Source organism: Gaeumannomyces tritici (assembly GCF_000145635.1).
Source record: "Gaeumannomyces tritici R3-111a-1 unplaced genomic scaffold supercont2.3, whole genome shotgun sequence".
Lineage (NCBI taxonomy): Eukaryota > Fungi > Ascomycota > Sordariomycetes > Magnaporthales > Magnaporthaceae > Gaeumannomyces > Gaeumannomyces tritici.
Window position 1 is genome coordinate 91,832 of NW_008804547.1, and position 16,645 is coordinate 108,476.

At 59.6% G+C, this 16,645-nt stretch overlaps 4 protein-coding genes across 4 annotated transcripts; 1 reads left to right on the forward strand and 3 right to left on the reverse strand.

The window, feature by feature from the left end:
- Positions 1–782: 782 nt before the first annotated feature.
- Positions 783–4,398, forward strand: GGTG_05120 (hypothetical protein). The gene is made up of 5 exons (XM_009222919.1): positions 783–1,465; positions 1,565–1,922; positions 1,984–2,353; positions 2,420–2,664; positions 2,754–4,398. The coding sequence occupies exons 1-5, from the start codon at positions 1,358–1,360 to the stop codon at positions 4,034–4,036; spliced, it is 2,364 nt and encodes a 787-aa protein (XP_009221183.1). The 5' UTR covers positions 783–1,357; the 3' UTR covers positions 4,037–4,398.
- On the reverse strand, positions 4,012–6,984 carry GGTG_05121 (hypothetical protein). The gene has a single exon (XM_009222920.1). It carries the CDS (start codon positions 6,839–6,841, stop codon positions 4,619–4,621), a length of 2,223 nt encoding a protein of 740 aa, XP_009221184.1. The 5' UTR covers positions 6,842–6,984; the 3' UTR covers positions 4,012–4,618.
- A 2,950-nt stretch (positions 6,985–9,934) lies between these two features.
- GGTG_05122 (hypothetical protein) lies at positions 9,935–12,110 on the reverse strand (the record flags this gene model as incomplete). Its single annotated transcript, XM_009222921.1, has 4 exons — positions 9,935–10,578; positions 10,655–10,853; positions 10,954–11,979; positions 12,039–12,110. 4 exons carry the CDS (start codon positions 12,108–12,110, stop codon positions 9,935–9,937), a joined length of 1,941 nt encoding a protein of 646 aa, XP_009221185.1.
- A 1,240-nt stretch (positions 12,111–13,350) lies between these two features.
- GGTG_05123 (hypothetical protein) lies at positions 13,351–16,310 on the reverse strand (the record flags this gene model as incomplete). The annotated part of the gene is made up of 4 exons (XM_009222922.1): positions 15,863–16,310; positions 15,103–15,261; positions 14,164–14,437; positions 13,351–13,691 (listed from the first exon to the last, which is right to left on the reverse strand). Exons 1-4 carry the CDS (start codon positions 16,154–16,156, stop codon positions 13,351–13,353), a joined length of 1,068 nt encoding a protein of 355 aa, XP_009221186.1. The 5' UTR covers positions 16,157–16,310.
- Positions 16,311–16,645: the final 335 nt, after the last annotated feature.

Below are 16,645 nucleotides of genomic sequence, written 5' to 3' on the forward strand. Positions count from 1 at the left end.
GAAGGCTCAAGCATCAATCTCGTGCTTGTCACACGCAACAATTTGACGCCTCCTCCCGCTGCTTGATGCATGCGCTCAGGTGCCGTCACTCATGCATGGCGCTGGAACGATATCGCGTCGCACATGAGTTTGTTGATGGCCCCTCCGTGGGCTTTATAATATGTATTTGCTTATTTGGACAACGACACTGTCGTCTGCGACTGCTGGCCCTGGGGACATTCTTCAATCCATGTTGCTCTGTTGCCTTGTGTGGGGGGGCCGAGTTAAACTCCGTTCGTAGTTAGCTTAACTCCTCGTAATACCTGCTGACTCCGAGCCGGAGCACTGGGCCGCCGAGGAGTTAAAAGTCCCGCAGAGCCACTCGAGCCGCAACGCGACTTCTGAATCAGGATGTTGCAGGGCAAGGGCTGCGGCAAATTCTCCAGATTTTATTTCTCTCGGTCAGGAGGCAATTTTTTCAAGCGACCTTGGTTGCCAAGCTGACCTCTGGGCAACGACAGCTGGTTGGGTTGCGCATGCGGAGAAGAGAAGTCTACAAGCTGGGGAAACACCTCGGGTCTCTCCAGGGGATCAACAGCCCTCGGGCTAGCGGCAAGCCAGGCTCTTTGACCACTTCCTGAGGGGCATTGATGGGGAGCTCTGGGCGCGTGGAGCTTCAATCCCTGACATGCTGGAGCCCACAATACCCAGGGCCGATGGCTGGGTATCCACTGCAGGTGCTTTTTTTTTTTTCTTTTTTTTTTCCTGCTGTGCTCTGCTGTGGAAAACAACAGCTCGGCCAGCTCAAACAATGCAATGCAACCCGTCAATGGAATCAATGGCATCAAGCAAATAGTCGAGTCAGGCCTGAGAGCAGGGCGGGGAGAGCCCCGGGCTGGCTGTGTGCAGACATGTGGCAACTAAAACAGAAAAAGTGCACCGAGGCCTCTTTCTCGGCATCGGTCGTGCCCTCTCGACTGTGACGTCTCTGGCCGGGGTGCGCCAGCCAATGGGCGATTCCCGATTATTCGTCCTCAGCCGGCCACCAACCCCATCGTCATCGGTTAGCCGAAAAGTCCTCGCAGGCTGCTCGGTGGAGCCGACACAGCGTCGCAACTTCTGCCAGAAAGTCCAGTCCACATTGATTCAAATCCAGCCCTTCTCGCCCTTCTGGCCTAAAGACTCTGCCTCTCCCGCTCATCCACCACCCAGCAGGCCCTCCAACAAGCCCTTTTCTTTTTCCTCTGTCTCGTTCTCGTCTCTTGGGTTGGTGTCTCGAGAGCGATTTCCTTTCTGGCGTTTGATACCCCAATATCCCCTCCCAATTGTTTTCTGTTCCCTCCCACCAAAATCCCTCGAGCCTCCCTAGACACCCATCATGCTGGCCTCGCACCGCCAGCTGCTGGGTAGGGCTGCCCGCGCCCGCGTCGCCTCGTGCGGCATGCGGCGCATGGCCACTGTCAGCGACCATCCTCTGGACAGGAAGGTTAGTAGAAGCTCTCCCACGATGGGCCTCGCCCCTCTCCCTCTCCCTCTCCCCCGCTGCCAGCTCGTGTGCTAACCTCCCTTCTTTGGCTGCCACCAGGTCAGGCAGAACCTGCTCGCCCGCGAGGAGAACAACTTCATCGACTACAAGAAGATGTCGGAGAACCTCTCCATCGTGCGCAGCCGCCTCAACCGCCCCCTCACCTTCGGCGAGAAGATCCTGTACTCGCATCTCGACGACCCCCACGGCCAGGACATCGAGCGCGGCGTCTCATACCTCAAGCTACGCCCTGACCGTGTGGCCTGCCAGGATGCCACCGCCCAGATGGCCATCCTGCAGTTCATGTCGGCCGGCATGGACCGCGTCCAGACCCCCACCACCGTCCACTGCGACCATCTTATCGAGGCTCAGGTTGGCGGCCCCAAGGATCTCGCCAGGGCCGTTGACATCAACAAGGGTATGAACATGCGCCTGTCCGGCTGCTCTCTGTTCTGCGCTAACACATGACCCCAAAACAGAGGTCTACGACTTCCTCCAGTCCTCTTCGGCCAAGTACAACATCGGTTTCTGGAAGCCCGGCAGCGGTATCATTCACCAGATCATCCTGGAGAACTACGCCTTCCCCGGTCTTCTTATGATCGGAACTGACAGTCACACCCCCAACGGTGGTGGTCTTGGTGCTGCCGCCATTGGTGTTGGTGGTGGTGACGCCGTCGATGCCATGGCCGGCCTGCCCTGGGAGCTCAAGGCCCCTAAGCAGCTCGGTGTCCGTCTGACTGGCGAGCTTAGCGGCTGGGCCACCCCCAAGGACATCATCCTTAAGGTTGCCGGCATCCTCACTGTCAAGGGCGGCACCGGCTTCATCGTCAACTACTTCGGTCCTGGACTGTGCGTGGCCCTCTTGTTTCTTCTCCAAAACTCTGATGTGTGAGCTGACCCGGGTCCCCTCTACAGTAACTCGATCAGCTGCACTGGCCAGGCCACCATCTGTAACATGGGCGCCGAGATTGGTGCCACCACCTCCCTGTTCAGCTTCAACGACCGCCAGGCCGACTACCTCAAGGCCACCAAGCGCTCTGAGATCGCCGACTTTGCCCGCTCGTACGAGAAGGAGCTGCGCGAGGATGATGGCGCCGAGTTCGACCAGCTCATCGAGATCAACCTGTCGGAGCTTGAGCCCGCCATCAACGGCCCCTTTAGTCAGTTTTCCCATACCCCCTTTTTTGCTTTCCGAGGCGCACAACTTGCATAGAGCCACCTTGCTAATACGTTTTTTTCTTATCAATAGCTCCCGATCTGTACACTCCCATCAGCAAGTTCGCTGCCGCCGTCAAGGAGAACGGCTGGCCCGAGGAGCTCAAGGCTGGTCTGATCGGCTCCTGCACCAACAGCTCGTACGAGGACATGTCCCGCGCCGCCTCCATCGTCGAGGATGCGCTGGCCCACGGCCTCAAGTCCAAGACCATCTTCACCGTCACCCCCGGCTCTGAGCAGATCCGCGCCACGATTGAGCGCGACGGCCAGCTCAAGACGTTCGAGGAGTATGGCGGCATGGTCCTTGCCAACGCCTGCGGCCCCTGCATCGGCCAGTGGGATCGCACCGACGTCAAGAAGGGCGAGGCCAACAGCATCATCTCGAGCTACAACCGCAACTTCACGGGCCGCAACGACGGCAACCCCGCCACCCACTCGTTCGTCGCCTCGCCCGACCTGGTCGTCGCCATGACGGTTGCCGGCAGGCTCAGCTTCAACCCCCTGACCGACACCCTCACGGGCAAGGACGGCAAGGAGTTCAAGCTCAAGCCCCCCACGGGCGACAGCCTCCCCCAGCGCGGATACGACGCCGGCGAGGACACGTATCAGGCCCCTCCTGTTGACCGCGCCTCGGTCCAGGTCGCCGTTGCCCCCTCGTCGGACCGCCTGCAGCTGCTCCAGCCGTTCGAGGCCTGGGACGGCAAGGACGCGCTGGACCTGCCCATCCTGATCAAGGCGCATGGCAAGACCACCACGGACCACATCTCCATGGCCGGCCCGTGGCTCAAGTACCGCGGCCACCTGGACAACATCTCCAACAACATGCTGATTGGCGCCATCAACGAGGCCAACGGCGAGGCCAACAAGATCAAGAACGCCTTCACGGGCGAGTTCGACGCGGTGCCCGCCACGGCCCGTGACTACAAGAGCAGGGGCGCCAAGTGGGTCGTGATTGGCGACTGGAACTACGGTGAGGGCTCGTCGCGCGAGCACGCCGCCCTCGAACCACGCCACCTGGGCGGCCTGGCCATCATCACGCGCTCGTTTGCCCGTATCCACGAGACCAACTTGAAGAAGCAGGGCATGCTGCCCCTTACCTTCTCTGACCCCGCCGACTACGACAAGATCAAGCCCGAGGACAAGGTCGACCTGCTGTGCACTGAGCTCGCCGTCGGCAAGCCAATGACGCTGAGGGTGCACCCCAAGGACGGCAAGACGTTCGAGGTCAAGCTGTCGCACACGTTCAACGAGGGCCAAATTGAGTGGTTCAACAACGGTAGCGCCCTCAACACTATGGCCAAGAAGAACGCCAAATAAGTTGGTGCTGGACACGCACGACAAACCCCAACCAAACAAAAGGTCGCAACGCCTCTCGGGCGTCCAGCGACGGCAATAAAAAATAAAGGATCCGGGGGTGGCCCCGTGAATAAACCAAATTTTATCATGACGCTTTTGGGGCGAGAGCACGGAAAGGGACAGCGAGGGCTGCAGTAGGATAATGACGGGCGCAGTCAGGCCGAGGTCTGCGAGGTACAACAGCCTCGGGAACCCGCGCCGAGGAGGAATGAGGATGGGCGGGCGGACTATGGTGTTTTATATGGTTTTATGAATCCGGGACTGTGGCCAGTCGGCTTTTCTGTATAAAATTCGCGTCGCATCTGCCAAATTTACTTGAGTTGAAATGCCTTGTGGTGGTTTGAGCCGTCCCAGATGTCGATGGAATATGCCTAAAGAACCCTGCCTGCTCCCTATGTACGTTGTTAATGTGCCCATGCCCTTCCTTTTGGTAACTCCTGTCTCCCATTCCCTCTTGTTTTCCTTTGCTTTGCTTTTCTTTTCTTTTTCTTTCTTTTTTTCTATTTGACTAGATTCTTCTTATTGTGGCGTCCTTTTCCCCCTCTAATCGTCATCTTCATCGCTATCGTCGTCATCGTCGTCCTCCTGCAGCCACTCGACCAGCCGTTGGCACTTTTCCCTCACGGCCGCCATGCGCTCGCCGCCGCCGGGCCCGCTGGCGGCCGTGACGGCGTCGGCCGAGGCCTCCCACCAGGCCATGATGCCGTCGTCCTCGAGCACGTCGGCCGCGTACAGCTGCTGCAGCAGGGCCGACAGCAGGGCGCCGGCGCGGGCGGGCTCGACGACGCTGCTCCCCGCGGCGGCCTTGTGCAGGGCCAGCGCAAAGGCGGGCTGGTCCTCGCCGACGCCGACCTCGGCGACGAACTTTGCCGTGCCCTTCTTGGCCTTGAGGGCGCGCTCGGCCGCCTTGGACGGCTCGAGCGGGGCGGCCGGCAGCGTCATGAGCTCGACGGCGGTGCGCACCAGGGCCGTGGCGATGGCGCGGCGGACCTGGGCGTCCGAGGCGTCGTTGGCGAGCCGGAGGCCCATGAACTCGAGCTTGGCCGCGTCCAGGTCCGACGCGTCCTCGGACCGGAGCGCTTCGACGAGGCTGGTGACGGCGTCGGTGTGGAACGTAGACCTGACGCCCTCGCCGCCGCTGCCGCCCGAGTTGACCGACGAGAAGGACATGTGCCTCTCGCCGTGCGGGACGCTCAGACCCCCGGGGCCGGCTCCCATACCGGCCTCGTCGTCGTCTTCGTCAAAGACCGAGTCGAATGATGAGATGGACGAGGAGGAGATGTTGAGGTGCTCTAGCGAGTAGATCAATGACCTTTGGAGCACTGCCGGATCCAGCTCATCCACGTCTTCTTCATCGCCTTGGTCGTCGTCGTCGTCATACTTGTACACGGCACCCTTGCCCGACGGACCCAGCAAAGTCTTGTTGGAATCCGCCAGCACACGGTCGTGGGTGAGCAGTGAGAGTGTCGTTTTTGGTGGCAGCGAAACGCCGTCACCAATGTGGACACCAAACGAGACGAGCGAGCCCTCGGGGAGGGTGCAGCCCCTGCCGATAGTGACAGACCCGGCCACTATAGACCTCTTGATGACGGCGCCGTCCTCGATGGTGGCGTCGCTCCAGATTATGCTGTCCTCGATAACGACGTTGCTCCCGATGTAGCACCTGCAGCCGACGACGCTGTTGGACACGGTGCTGCCGGGGCCAACCACCGACTTCATGCCGACGACGGAGCGGTCGACGTGGCTTCCCGCCTCGAACTTGACGCCCTTTTCGGCGTAGACGAAGCCGGCGCGTAGCGAGTAGTCCTGGCCGTGGACCAGGTTGTTGTCGGGCACCATGGGGAAAGCCCAGCGGCCGACGACATCGCGCGTGACGGATTCATAGAGGCGCAAGCTGGCGGCGCGGGCGGCGTACCCCCGCGAGACGACCTCGGTGTGGATCAGCTTGCCGTTCAGCTCCCAGTCCTTGAGGACGCCGTGCAGGAAGTTGCGGCGGGGCGACTCGTAGTCGAAGCTGTCGGACCAGAGGGCAAGAACGTCGGGGGTGCAGATGTCGATCTCGCAGTCGATCAGGTCGGCGCGCAGCTCAACGGTGCCGTGCTCGAGCACGGCCGGGTCGAGACGGACGTAGCGGTCGGCCTGGCCGGGGCTCAGCTCCTCGTAGTGCAGGCAGCGGCCGTCGGCGGCGTCGATGGCGAAGACGGGGGTGACGGGCTGGGACTTTGTGCGGTGGGCGGTGGACTTGCCACTCTCGCGCAGCACCATGGTCATGATGGCGTCGCGGTTGGCCTCGCGGCGGCGGCGGTGGGCCGTCAGGGCGGCGTCGAGCGGAATGTTTGCGACGAGGTCACCGTGTACGAGGATAAAGTCGCCCGAGATCAAGCCGCGGCCGTCGAGGTCGCGCAAAAAGTCGCCGGGCGACGAGGCGTCGTTGACGCGCACAAACTCGAGCAGCGAGAAGGGACTACGGCGACCCGAGGGGCTCCAGCGTGGCGAGTCGGCGATGTACTGCTCGACCTGGTCCGTGTGGTTGCCGCAGTAGACAAAGACCTCGGCGACGCCGTTCATGGCCAGGTACTCGAGCGTGTACTCGATCAGGGGCGTGTTTGCCAGCGGGAGCAGGCAGCGCGGGCGCTCAAGCGAAAAGGGCGCAAAGCGGTCTTGGAACGAGTCGGCCAGCACCACGGCCTGCAGCACGTCCTCGCGCTTCTCCTCAGCGCCGGCCTTTTTGGCCTTTTGGCCGGCGGCTTTGGCAGCCTTGGACATGGTGGGCGGCTGTGCGTTGTGTTTGTGTTTTGCCTGAGTTTTTGCGTGGGAGCCGAGGGAGGGGCGGCAGAGGTCAAAGTCGACGATGACGCTGTTCGCTGTTGGTGTAGCGTCCAATCGATGACTCAATCAGGGACCGACTCTGCCCCGCACCACTGCCGTCCGTGGTGAGAGCTGCCCCACTTGAGCTCAAGTGCTCTTGCTCTTGCCCAATTCAAAGCCAGCCGCCTGACAGACGTCCACAACGTCCGAAACCGAGGCTGGGCGCTGTGGCTTGCCTGGACCCTGAAAAGACGGCACGACCAAAATAGAGCTGTAAGCTAGCCGTCGCAAGCGAGAGATGGCCTCACCGCCAGCTGAGTTGGGTGTTGATCGTATGTTGCTCCGTCACAGCCACAGTCACTGCCGCTGTCGCCATCCTCAATCTTGGCAGTTTTATTGCCGTGCAATTGCTCCGTCTACTCCATCAAAAATCAAAGCGGTGAGAAATCATTGCGATACAAACAACAAGATCAACTAGACACAAAAAAAACCCGGCGGAATCATGGCCACGAGACGACCAAGACGTTGCGTGGCAGGCCCGCGGTCCAGACCACGATGGACCCCCGTTAGCCCCTTGGTCCATCCCGCCGTTGCCGTTACACGGGCCCCAGCGTGGAGGGCCAGACCAACCAGCGCCAGCCCACCCTTGCTTGCCTGCTCTCTCTCTTCTCTCTCTCCTGTCCCCTCTCGCGCCCTCTCTCGCTCCCTTCTTCGCTTTCCTCGCCCGTCGTCAAACCCAGCCGCTCATTCGTCGGCCTTCTTTCTTGGCTTTTTTCTTCCCCAACCAGACCGTGCCTCGTCATCCATCACGGAGCCCACCGCTCCATGGGGACGAAAAAAGAACATGGGAACCTAAAAAGGGTAGCCCCATCCAACTCTCTCTGCATGCAAAGCACCACAGAACAGGGGTGTGGGGCCAGCTGGAGGGGTGGTGTGTGTGGGCGGCGGCTGCTGCTGCTCGCTGCTGGTGATGCGTCCTCCTCACCACCCCCGGAAGCGGGCGCACCAGCCAAAACGGCCCAGCCAAGCAAAGCACGCACGCACGACGCAAAGGCCCGCCTAGGCCCGCGGGTCTGGGGCGGCTGCCCTGCCCTGTCTTGTTTCTTTTCTTCTTCTTTTCCCCTTCTCTATTCCCCCCTTTTCCTCTTATCTTATAGCCCCAAGCCCGCGCTTCTTTCGGCCGGGCTTTCTCCTCGTGTCTCTTCTTTCGCTTTTCTGTCCACCAACGGGGCGGGCATTTTGTGGCTTGGCCGAGATAAGGGGAACTCGTCATCCCGACTCCTCTCCTTGCACTACATTTCCACTCGCTTTCCCCTGTTCTGCCTTTCCTCCCCCTTTTTTTGGTTTGTTCTCTTGGTCATCTTTCCCCTTGCAGCGTCTTTTGCTTTTGTCATCCATCAGCCTTGCCCCAGCTAGCGCCCAAAGCATAAAACACCACCAAACCCTAACACGCTGGAGCAACCCATATCGTCACCCACCCTGAGATCTCCTCCTCTTCTCTCCCCCTTCGCCAGCGGCCCTCTCCAACGATACCACATCGTCCTCTTCTGGATCTTCTAGCCCGAGAACGGTGGGCCTCGCATGATACACTACCACCGACAAAGTCAAGACGGCCTCCCCCGCCAAACAAACAATTCTGCCGGTCCTCCTGTCCGTCACAAGAACCAGCGTTCCTGCCATCCCATCTCGCTGTCTGCCGCTCGAACCCTATCTGCAGCTCCGTCTTGTAAGGTTCCCTGTTCCTGAAAGTAAACCGCAACGCCACCCCGTTCCCCTTGGAAACCCTCTCTCTCTCTCTGTTTCGCCTTCCTGTTTTACTTTTTTTTTTCCCCTACCCAGTGGCCAAACCAAAACAAAAACAGGTCTGCTCGCCCGCAAAGGAATTGCTGGCACAATCACACATCCATCCCTCTTCCAAGGCGAGACCAAACGGAGCAGCCTCCCTCCGCGAGACATTGCCCGCTTCCCCAGCCCGCTAGACACACCTCGAACGTCGCCGACACGCTGTTGCCATGCAATGCCATGCCATAACCCACAACGGCTTCCTTCTTCCCGCCTCATTCCAAGACAGTCGGCCAAGCGAGCAAAGACGAGGGGAGGGGTACATGGCACGTCTAATGTTAGGCGGGACTGCCATCTTTTTTGTGGTGGGCGTGCACGACCAGACCGGACATTCCAGTCTTCTCAGATCAAACATCACCGGGAGTTAGTTACCCCGGACTCTGTCTGTATCATCTCTGAGTCGAGTGACGTATTGACGTATTCTCGCTGTCGCATTTTGCCCAGCATACTCTCTCGAGCTGAGCTGGAGCGCCTAGATGGTCTGTCTGCCCGCCCTTTCAACGCTTGACCAAGGCCCATCCCTGGCGGGGCAGCTTGCTAATCAATCCTCTGCCTTATACCTCTCACCTTCCGTCATTACCGGAATATTTCCCCTGATTTGCCCGTACCCCTTCTTGCCCGTTCAGTTCACCCTTTTCTTGCCACGGGCATCCAGTGCTAGAACACGGAACCACCCACACCGCGCACCCTTATCCAAAAGGCACGACAAACTCCTCATCGCCAAAAGAATATACACGAAAGATAGACGGTATCCAATAAGACAGCAATGCCGGATGCTGCAACAGGCAACCAAAGATCCAGGCACCCGCAGGACCGTCCCATCCAAAAAGCGAATGAGCCGAAGGGAGAAAAAACGAGAGAAAATACACCAGCCCAACGCCGCCCTCGTCATCATGAGAGTTTGTTGAAAAAATCTGTGGTTTTCGTTGGGGGTAAAACAGGAGGAAAAGAAGAAAAAAGGGGGAGGAAAAGTTTGTGTCGACAGCGCGACGGCGCGACGGGAATCATGGCATCACCAACTCGAAAGAACAACGCCCCCGGTCGAGCATCCGAAACGGAACCGCGACAGCCATGGGACGGAGCAGCGCAACAGGCGGCTCAAGACGATATCCTACGGAAGAGTCGAGAAGTGTCGAGAAGAAGACCGAGAAGAAGAGTGCAGAAGAAGAGTCGCGAAAAAGAGCAGTCAGCCGCCCGACGTTGCCCAGCCTATGGGAAACCCGCCGCCCCACCGTACATGCGCTGTCTTTTTTCCGGCCTGTCGTCGGGCTGGCCGTCGGGCATCCTCGGGATTGGTGGCGTGCCGACCTGTGGCGCCATGATGGCTGCGAAGCCGCCCGGCCGCTGAGACCCGCCCGGCGTCAGCGCTATGGGGCCTCCGCCGCTCCCCGCCGTCATGTAGCCCGCTTGGCCGCCGCTGGCGTCTACTACTGCTGGCGACGTCTGCGACATGGTCCCCGGCGAGTTCCACGATCCTGCCGTTGTCGAGGGCGAGTGCAGCCCCGCGCTACCCGAGCCTCCTTCAAACTTGATCGACGGCGAATGCATGGGCGGGGCGCCCCCGTCGAACTTGATACCGTGGTGGCCTGGGGGCCCGCCCGCGTGCTGTACGCTGTGGGCTTGTCCCTGTGGCGGAGGCCCCCCAACTGCCGGGTTCGCCGTCAGGGCGGCCATGCTCATGGGGCCTCCCGACGAGCCCGGCCCAAAGGCCATGGTGGACATTTGCTGCGATGGCATCACTTCGGCGTACAAACCTTCCTCTTGCGGGTTCTTGTACATGTGCGCCAGGTGCTTCTTGAGGATTCGGATCATGCCCTCCTTTGTGAAGGGCTTGGCCAAGACGTCGTTCATGCCTGCGGCGCACCCACCCTGGTCAGTTCGTTTTCCCTTGAAGCATTGCAGAGGGTTGGGTCAGACCGCCGCACTTACCAAAGTTGAAATAGGTCGCGATGTCCTCCTGTCGGATATTGGACGTCATGGCCACAATCGGGACGCCTGTGTGGTTCTCGGTACGGATGCACGTAGCTGCCGAAACGCCGTCCAAATTGGGCATGATGATGTCCATAAAGACCAGGTGGTACCGATTCGGATCCGTGTTAACGAGCCCGACAGCCTCCATACCATCGCCCTGCAGTCGCGAACGAGACTCGTCAGCAGCCACTCTCACGAACCACGCGCCGAAGAAGACGCGCCGACGAAATCGCAACGAGAATCAGAGGGAAACTTACGGCAGTGTCAACCTGGCACCCATACTGCATCAAGAACTTGGCACCAATCCTAGCGCACACCTTGTCGTCCTCGACCAGCAGGATGTAGGGTCTTTTGACCCATATGCTCGGTTGCCCCGCGGCGCCTTGAGGCGGGGGCGTTATCTGGCTCGTGGCCTCCATGGCCTGCGACATGGGCGGCTGCGTGTACGGGATGTTGTGGATATGGTCGGCGTGGAACGGGTCGATTCCCTGGTTCTGCCCCATGGGGTAGACGAGGTGCTTGACGTCGTGGAACGGGTCCGCCGACATGGGCATGGACAAGCCCAGGCTCTGCTGTGGGAACATGGCCGTCGACGACGTGGTGGACTCGGGCGGCGACGATACGTTCTGGAAGGCCAGCGATAGTCTCTCGAGTTCCTTACCAAAGTTGGGGCTGTCTACCGCCGAGGCCACGCTCAGCAGAGTCTCGCGCGCGCGGCGCAGCTCGGGCGCCGGCTCGTCGCCGCTGTCTGGGAGCATGCCGAGCCCACCCGAGTGGAAACCCTGGCCCGGGTTCGACTGGTTCGCGTGCTTGCTGTTCCGACGGCGCTCGTCCAGGTTGTCGAGGAAGTTGAGCAGCTCGTGGTGCACTTGGTTCTGCGCCTTGGCCGTCTTCTGCAGGCTCAAGACCTCCTCGACAAGCAGCTTGTTGGTCGCCACGACCTGATAGTAGTGGTCCTGCAGGCCCGCCACCTGCTGCAGCGCGGCTGACAAGGACTCGTTCATGAGCGAGACTTGCTGGTTGTTGGGGAAGCTGTCGTCCACCACGGCAGTCTGTTTTCTCGGTGCGGGCGCCTTCCTTCGGATGTTGTCGAGGTTGTCCTTCATGTTGGCCTTGAATTCGGGGTGCTTGAACTCCCATACCCCTTGGCCGTACTGCGCGGCACCGTTGTCTTCCGTGTGCCGCACTTTGTGGAAGTCGTATTTGTTCAGCTGCCGCACAAAACTAGCAAAGTTGCTGTGTTTAAAGTGCTTGGGCAGAATCGTCTTGGTGAATTTCTCATTCTGTTGTCCCCTGTCAGAAGCCTGGCCTGCGCACAAGGCCAAAGTCGTGAAATACTTACCTCGAGCACGACAAAGCTGTCGCCGTCATTTCCCCATCGCACTATTTCATCGTACACGGGGTCTTCCAACATTCTGTTTCCAACGCCTTGTCAGTCAAAGGGGCCAGGGGTCCCTGGAAGAAAGCTGACGCTTGACCAGTCGTTACTGGCGGCCGGAGCCATTGCTTGCTTACTTGTACAGTTTCCGAACCTGGTTAGGACGATATTGTCAGCACAGACACACAGAACCACGACGACGAAGCTGTGGTGGCTTGATCACGACGCATCCCACACGTTGCCAGCCACACCCACCACAAAAAGGACGGCAGTTCCACCAAACATCAAAAAGGCTGCTAAAGAAATAACAATAGGAAGACAGGAATAACAACAGGAATAGAAAAAGCCATGGATACTGCTAGGGTTGATACGGGCCGATGATCCCGGACAAAAAGAAGCACTGCGAGGGAGGGGGTCGTCATACAAAATCGCTAGAGTTGTTGCCGCCCGGGGCGGCCATGTCGCCATTCAGCGGCGGCGGCATGTCTGCACACCGGACTGCTGCCTACTCGATCGTTGGGGCGAGGGGGCGAGGGGGCGGCGCCGGAAAAAAGTTGCCCCGTATAAGAAAGAGGGGGAGAAGAGACAGACGCAAGCGAGACCAGACCGGTCGAGATGGCCAGCCTGCTCTCACGATGCAGGACGTGGGAAGCGAGACTTCGGCGCCGGGCAAGACTTGAGGGCTGTTGATGGACAAGTCTGGGTCCCGGGCTTGGGAGGAAACGGGGCGCGGAGCGCGGAGGTTGGGAAGGGGCGGTCGAGAGCAGAAAAAGGGGCGGACTGATGGCGGGTGATGGATCTGGACCTTGGGGTGGTGGGCGGTCACAGCGATGTGCTCGTCATCCACCAGAATTCGAACGGCCTCGTACTCTTGTCTCGCTTTTCTTGTGTGTTTTTGTCTTTTGTTCCCTCTCGCTCCTCTCTGGTATCTCTTTCCCACTCTTGGTCCCTGGGGCAGCGTCTGGGGAGAATTCAGGTATCTCTTTCTACCTTTGGCATCGGTTGCAGCCAACTCGTTGCTTCTGTGCTTATCGCCAGATTATTCCACCTCTTTTCCAATGCGCCAAGCAAGACAGCCCGTGCGTTTGATCCCCCGGCCTTGTGTTGTAGTGCGTGACACCCGTTTCCACTTTTCCGCCCTCCTTTTTTTTTCTTCCCTCGCGCCCTCGGCGGTGCGGTCAAGTCGGCGGGCGGACTCGGCAGCACAGGACAGTGCGGCAGTAGCAGCAGCAGCAGCAGCAGCACGAGGAGGAGGTCGGGGCGGCAGCAGGTAGGTTCAGGAAGCGAGGATCGAGGTGGTCGGGCAATGCAGTGGCTTGCAGCAGCAGATGCAGGCGGCAAAGGTAATTCGGTGCTGTGGCGGGAGCGAAGTCAATTCCGGCATGCGCTTTGGCGGCTCGCCGTCTTCTGGCCGGCGAGGTCCAGGCCGGATGGATGGATGGATGGATGGACCCAAGGTGCGGGCTGGAACCAGAGGAGGGCCAGCCAGAGGTCGTCTGAGAGGGAGCTTAGCGGGATCGAAGTCGGATTCTGGGCGGGCGCGGAGCAGCAGAGCAGAAGCAGGCAGAGAGCTGCGTGGGTCGCGTCGCGGGCAGACCCAGCAACAGACCAGAGGGTCTATTTTTTTTAGCGTTCGGTTCGCGCAGAGTTGGCAGACGTGAGGATGGACCGAGTCGGTCTGGAGCAGTCGACAGGCGTCGATTGAAGACGTCGCCGGGGAGAATGGTCTGGCAGGGGCCCTTTTGTTGCCGGCACGGGATTGGCAGGCGGATATAGTTTGGGCAGGCGGGAGAGGTGATGCGCCGGCTGGTGGCAGGTTGCGAGGCAAGAGGGTAGGCGGGCTGGGTCAAAGGGGGGGCGTGTGGGGGAGTCGGGACGCACGAGGAGGGGGAGTGCGGTCGGGCGGTGGTGTGCAAGGTCAGGCAGTGTGCCAGGTATCAGCGGTATACTGATGTTTCTCTGGCAGCCAGCTTGGCGAGCAGAACGACACCAGACCCGAAAACACACTGTGGTGGACGCAAGAGGCAGACAGACGCACACTCAGGCAGAGCCAGAAGCAAGTGTCGAGGATGAGGGAAAGCACACGCACGGCAACCTGACGCCATTGACTGCCTGGGATTGGTCGAGGGTGCAGGCCAGGCAGGAGCACTGGTGCGGTTCTGTTCAGCGAGTCGCTTGTGCATGTGGAGCTCCTTCTCGTCTTTTTGCCTTGGCTGGCACCAAACTTGGGCTGGCTTTGGTACGGGTGGGATACAGTGCCAGACGTAGTTGTGGATACGTTGCGCCCTCTTTTCCCCTCTCGATCTCAGGTCTCCCCCCCGCCCCACGCCCTGCCCCGTCGTGCAACTCGGGCGGTCAGCCAGCTAGGTCAGCCAGCTAGGTCAGCCAGCTAGGTCAGCCAGCTAGGTCAGCCAGCTGCTGCTTCTTGCCCTGGTTCCCGGTTATCCCAAAATGGCTCACGTCGTTGACTGCTGAGCTGGCTTTGTTGTTCCCGTCACGTTAGGAGGGGCCGCAAATGCAAATTCCATGGACGTGCCGGGGGAAATGCGATCGGAATAGCATTTTAGGACTTGGTAACGCTGGGGCTGCACTAGCCCAAGACTGTACCATATTGCTTTCCGTCATACTGCATTTGGCTGCTGCTGGCGTGCTGTTCCTCCCTCCACCTGGGACGGCTAACTGACATGGAGACGGGATGGACTGCTCTTGCTCTAATCCTGGCTCAAGGGCGGCGAACAGATATCTGCAAAGGGCAAAAAGCCATCAGTAACAGAGTGACAGGTGCACGAGCGAGACCCTTCTTTCCCAATTGCAATCCCCTCGGCAAACCTTGACCCTCGACTTGGTCGTCCTTCCGCAGCATCGTCACACAGAACAAAGAAGCGGGAGGGAAAAAAAACCTGCTTGCGTCCTCAACCCTCGATTCTCCACAGGTTGTAAAAGTGGCCCCCCTGGCTCGCTCCTTCCAGCGTGCCGGTTGCCGATCCCTCACTCAGATCTGTACGGGCGATCCCACCCCATTACGCACTGTGGCGTCAGGCCCTGGCCCGGGGACCCTGGCATCCTCCCCTAGTGATTGGGCCGCCTGATGCTGCCCGCTGGAGCTTAGGCCAACCCGTCCCGTCATGTCGTCGGGCCTTGATGTGCGGGTGCCACTCTTGCAGGACACCACAGGACAGCCTGCAGCCTGCAATCCAATTTTTGTTGTTTTGATCCTTTGGGGCAGCATCATTATTTCTGCAAAACAGGAAAGAGTTCCCTACTCGAGACGCCAGCCAACGGTCAAACACCCATCCCACATTTTACTACCTGACATTTTGGCCAAGGCACACTGCACCGTGTGGAGCCCTGGAGACTGGAGAGACGGAGAGAAAGAGACTGCTACCCAACAAGCTGGAATTCGCTTTCAAATCCGAGACAAAGAAGACAGCGACGACGACAAGACTGCCCAATCGAGCCAACAATCAATCCAAGCACCAGTCCATTCCGTCGAGAGAGGTTTTGGGCCTCAGGTCTTGGGCTCCAGGTCTGACTCCCATGCCCCAGTCCCATGTGGCCCCCCTACCCTCGCTGCAACATCATCCCATCTCTCCCCAACGGCCAAACCCAACCCGGACGGCATCGGACGGCGCCCTGGGGAGAGCTTAATCATGAAGCATCGAGGAGAAAGTATCCCGCCCCTCGTTTATCGGGGGAACACAGTCGTCACCAAGCGTCGTGAACGCACCCGCCCCTCCCCTCCCACATCACAAAGGAGAAAGCTAGCAGGCTGGCTGAGGAACACGTACGCACACACCCCGTAGTATCACCACCACCCAACTCCCTTCTGCTCTAATCCACTGCTCTGATCCAGTGGACTGGTCAGCGTCAAGAACCGCACGTCCTCCCGCACCCGCCACCTCTCGAATGCTCCCACAAGCATCGAGCGTCCCCGAGTGTCTCAGCCCAGCAGATTCCGCTCGACGGTCCTTTTGTGTCGGGAAGAAAATAGGAGTCCGGGCGTTGCCAATATACAAGGGACTCTGCCTAGCCCTGAGGCGGACCGCGTTTCCATCTTGGGGTGTTTGTAGGTTTGTATGCATGTGTGTATGTGTGTTTGTTGTATGTTTATGTACCTATATGTGTGCCATGTGTGCCTGTCTACCATCTCCGCGCATCCCCCCATCTTCACATCCGAGCCCCCCAGCGATCGGCACTTCGGGTCTACCGGCAGCAAGGCCCGAGAGCCCTACGCATTGTCGCGATCAAACAAAGTTGCGGGCGGCATTCGGGTCACACAGACAACGACAGTAAATCCAGGGTCCAAGACCCCCCCGGTCCACCCCCGTTCCTCCTCCTTCCTTCCTTCCTTTCACCTTCTTTCGTAGATCAGAATCGATCGCAGTCCAGGCCCTGCATCTTGGTGGACAAGTCCCGGGGGTCAGGCCACGAGGGAAAGGGAAAAAAAAAGGCACGGATCACATACATGCCTGTCCTAGGCATGCATGGGCCATGTTTTGCCGCTATCTAGCATCGGGAAAACCGTACCGAGTCTGCCCTGCCTTTTTTTTTTTTTTTTTGTTTGGAGGAGA

Coding starts and splice junctions, on each gene's coding strand:
- GGTG_05120 (XM_009222919.1), top strand. CDS start 1,358: ATGCTGGCCTCGCACCGCCAGCTGCTGGGTAGGGCTGCCCGCGCCCGC. Junction 2,354..2,419: donor AACTACTTCGGTCCTGGACT/GTGCGTGGCCCT, acceptor TCCCCTCTACAG/TAACTCGATCAGCTGCACTG. Junction 2,665..2,753: donor CGCCATCAACGGCCCCTTTA/GTCAGTTTTCCC, acceptor TCTTATCAATAG/CTCCCGATCTGTACACTCCC.
- GGTG_05121 (XM_009222920.1), bottom strand. CDS start 6,841: ATGTCCAAGGCTGCCAAAGCCGCCGGCCAAAAGGCCAAAAAGGCCGGC.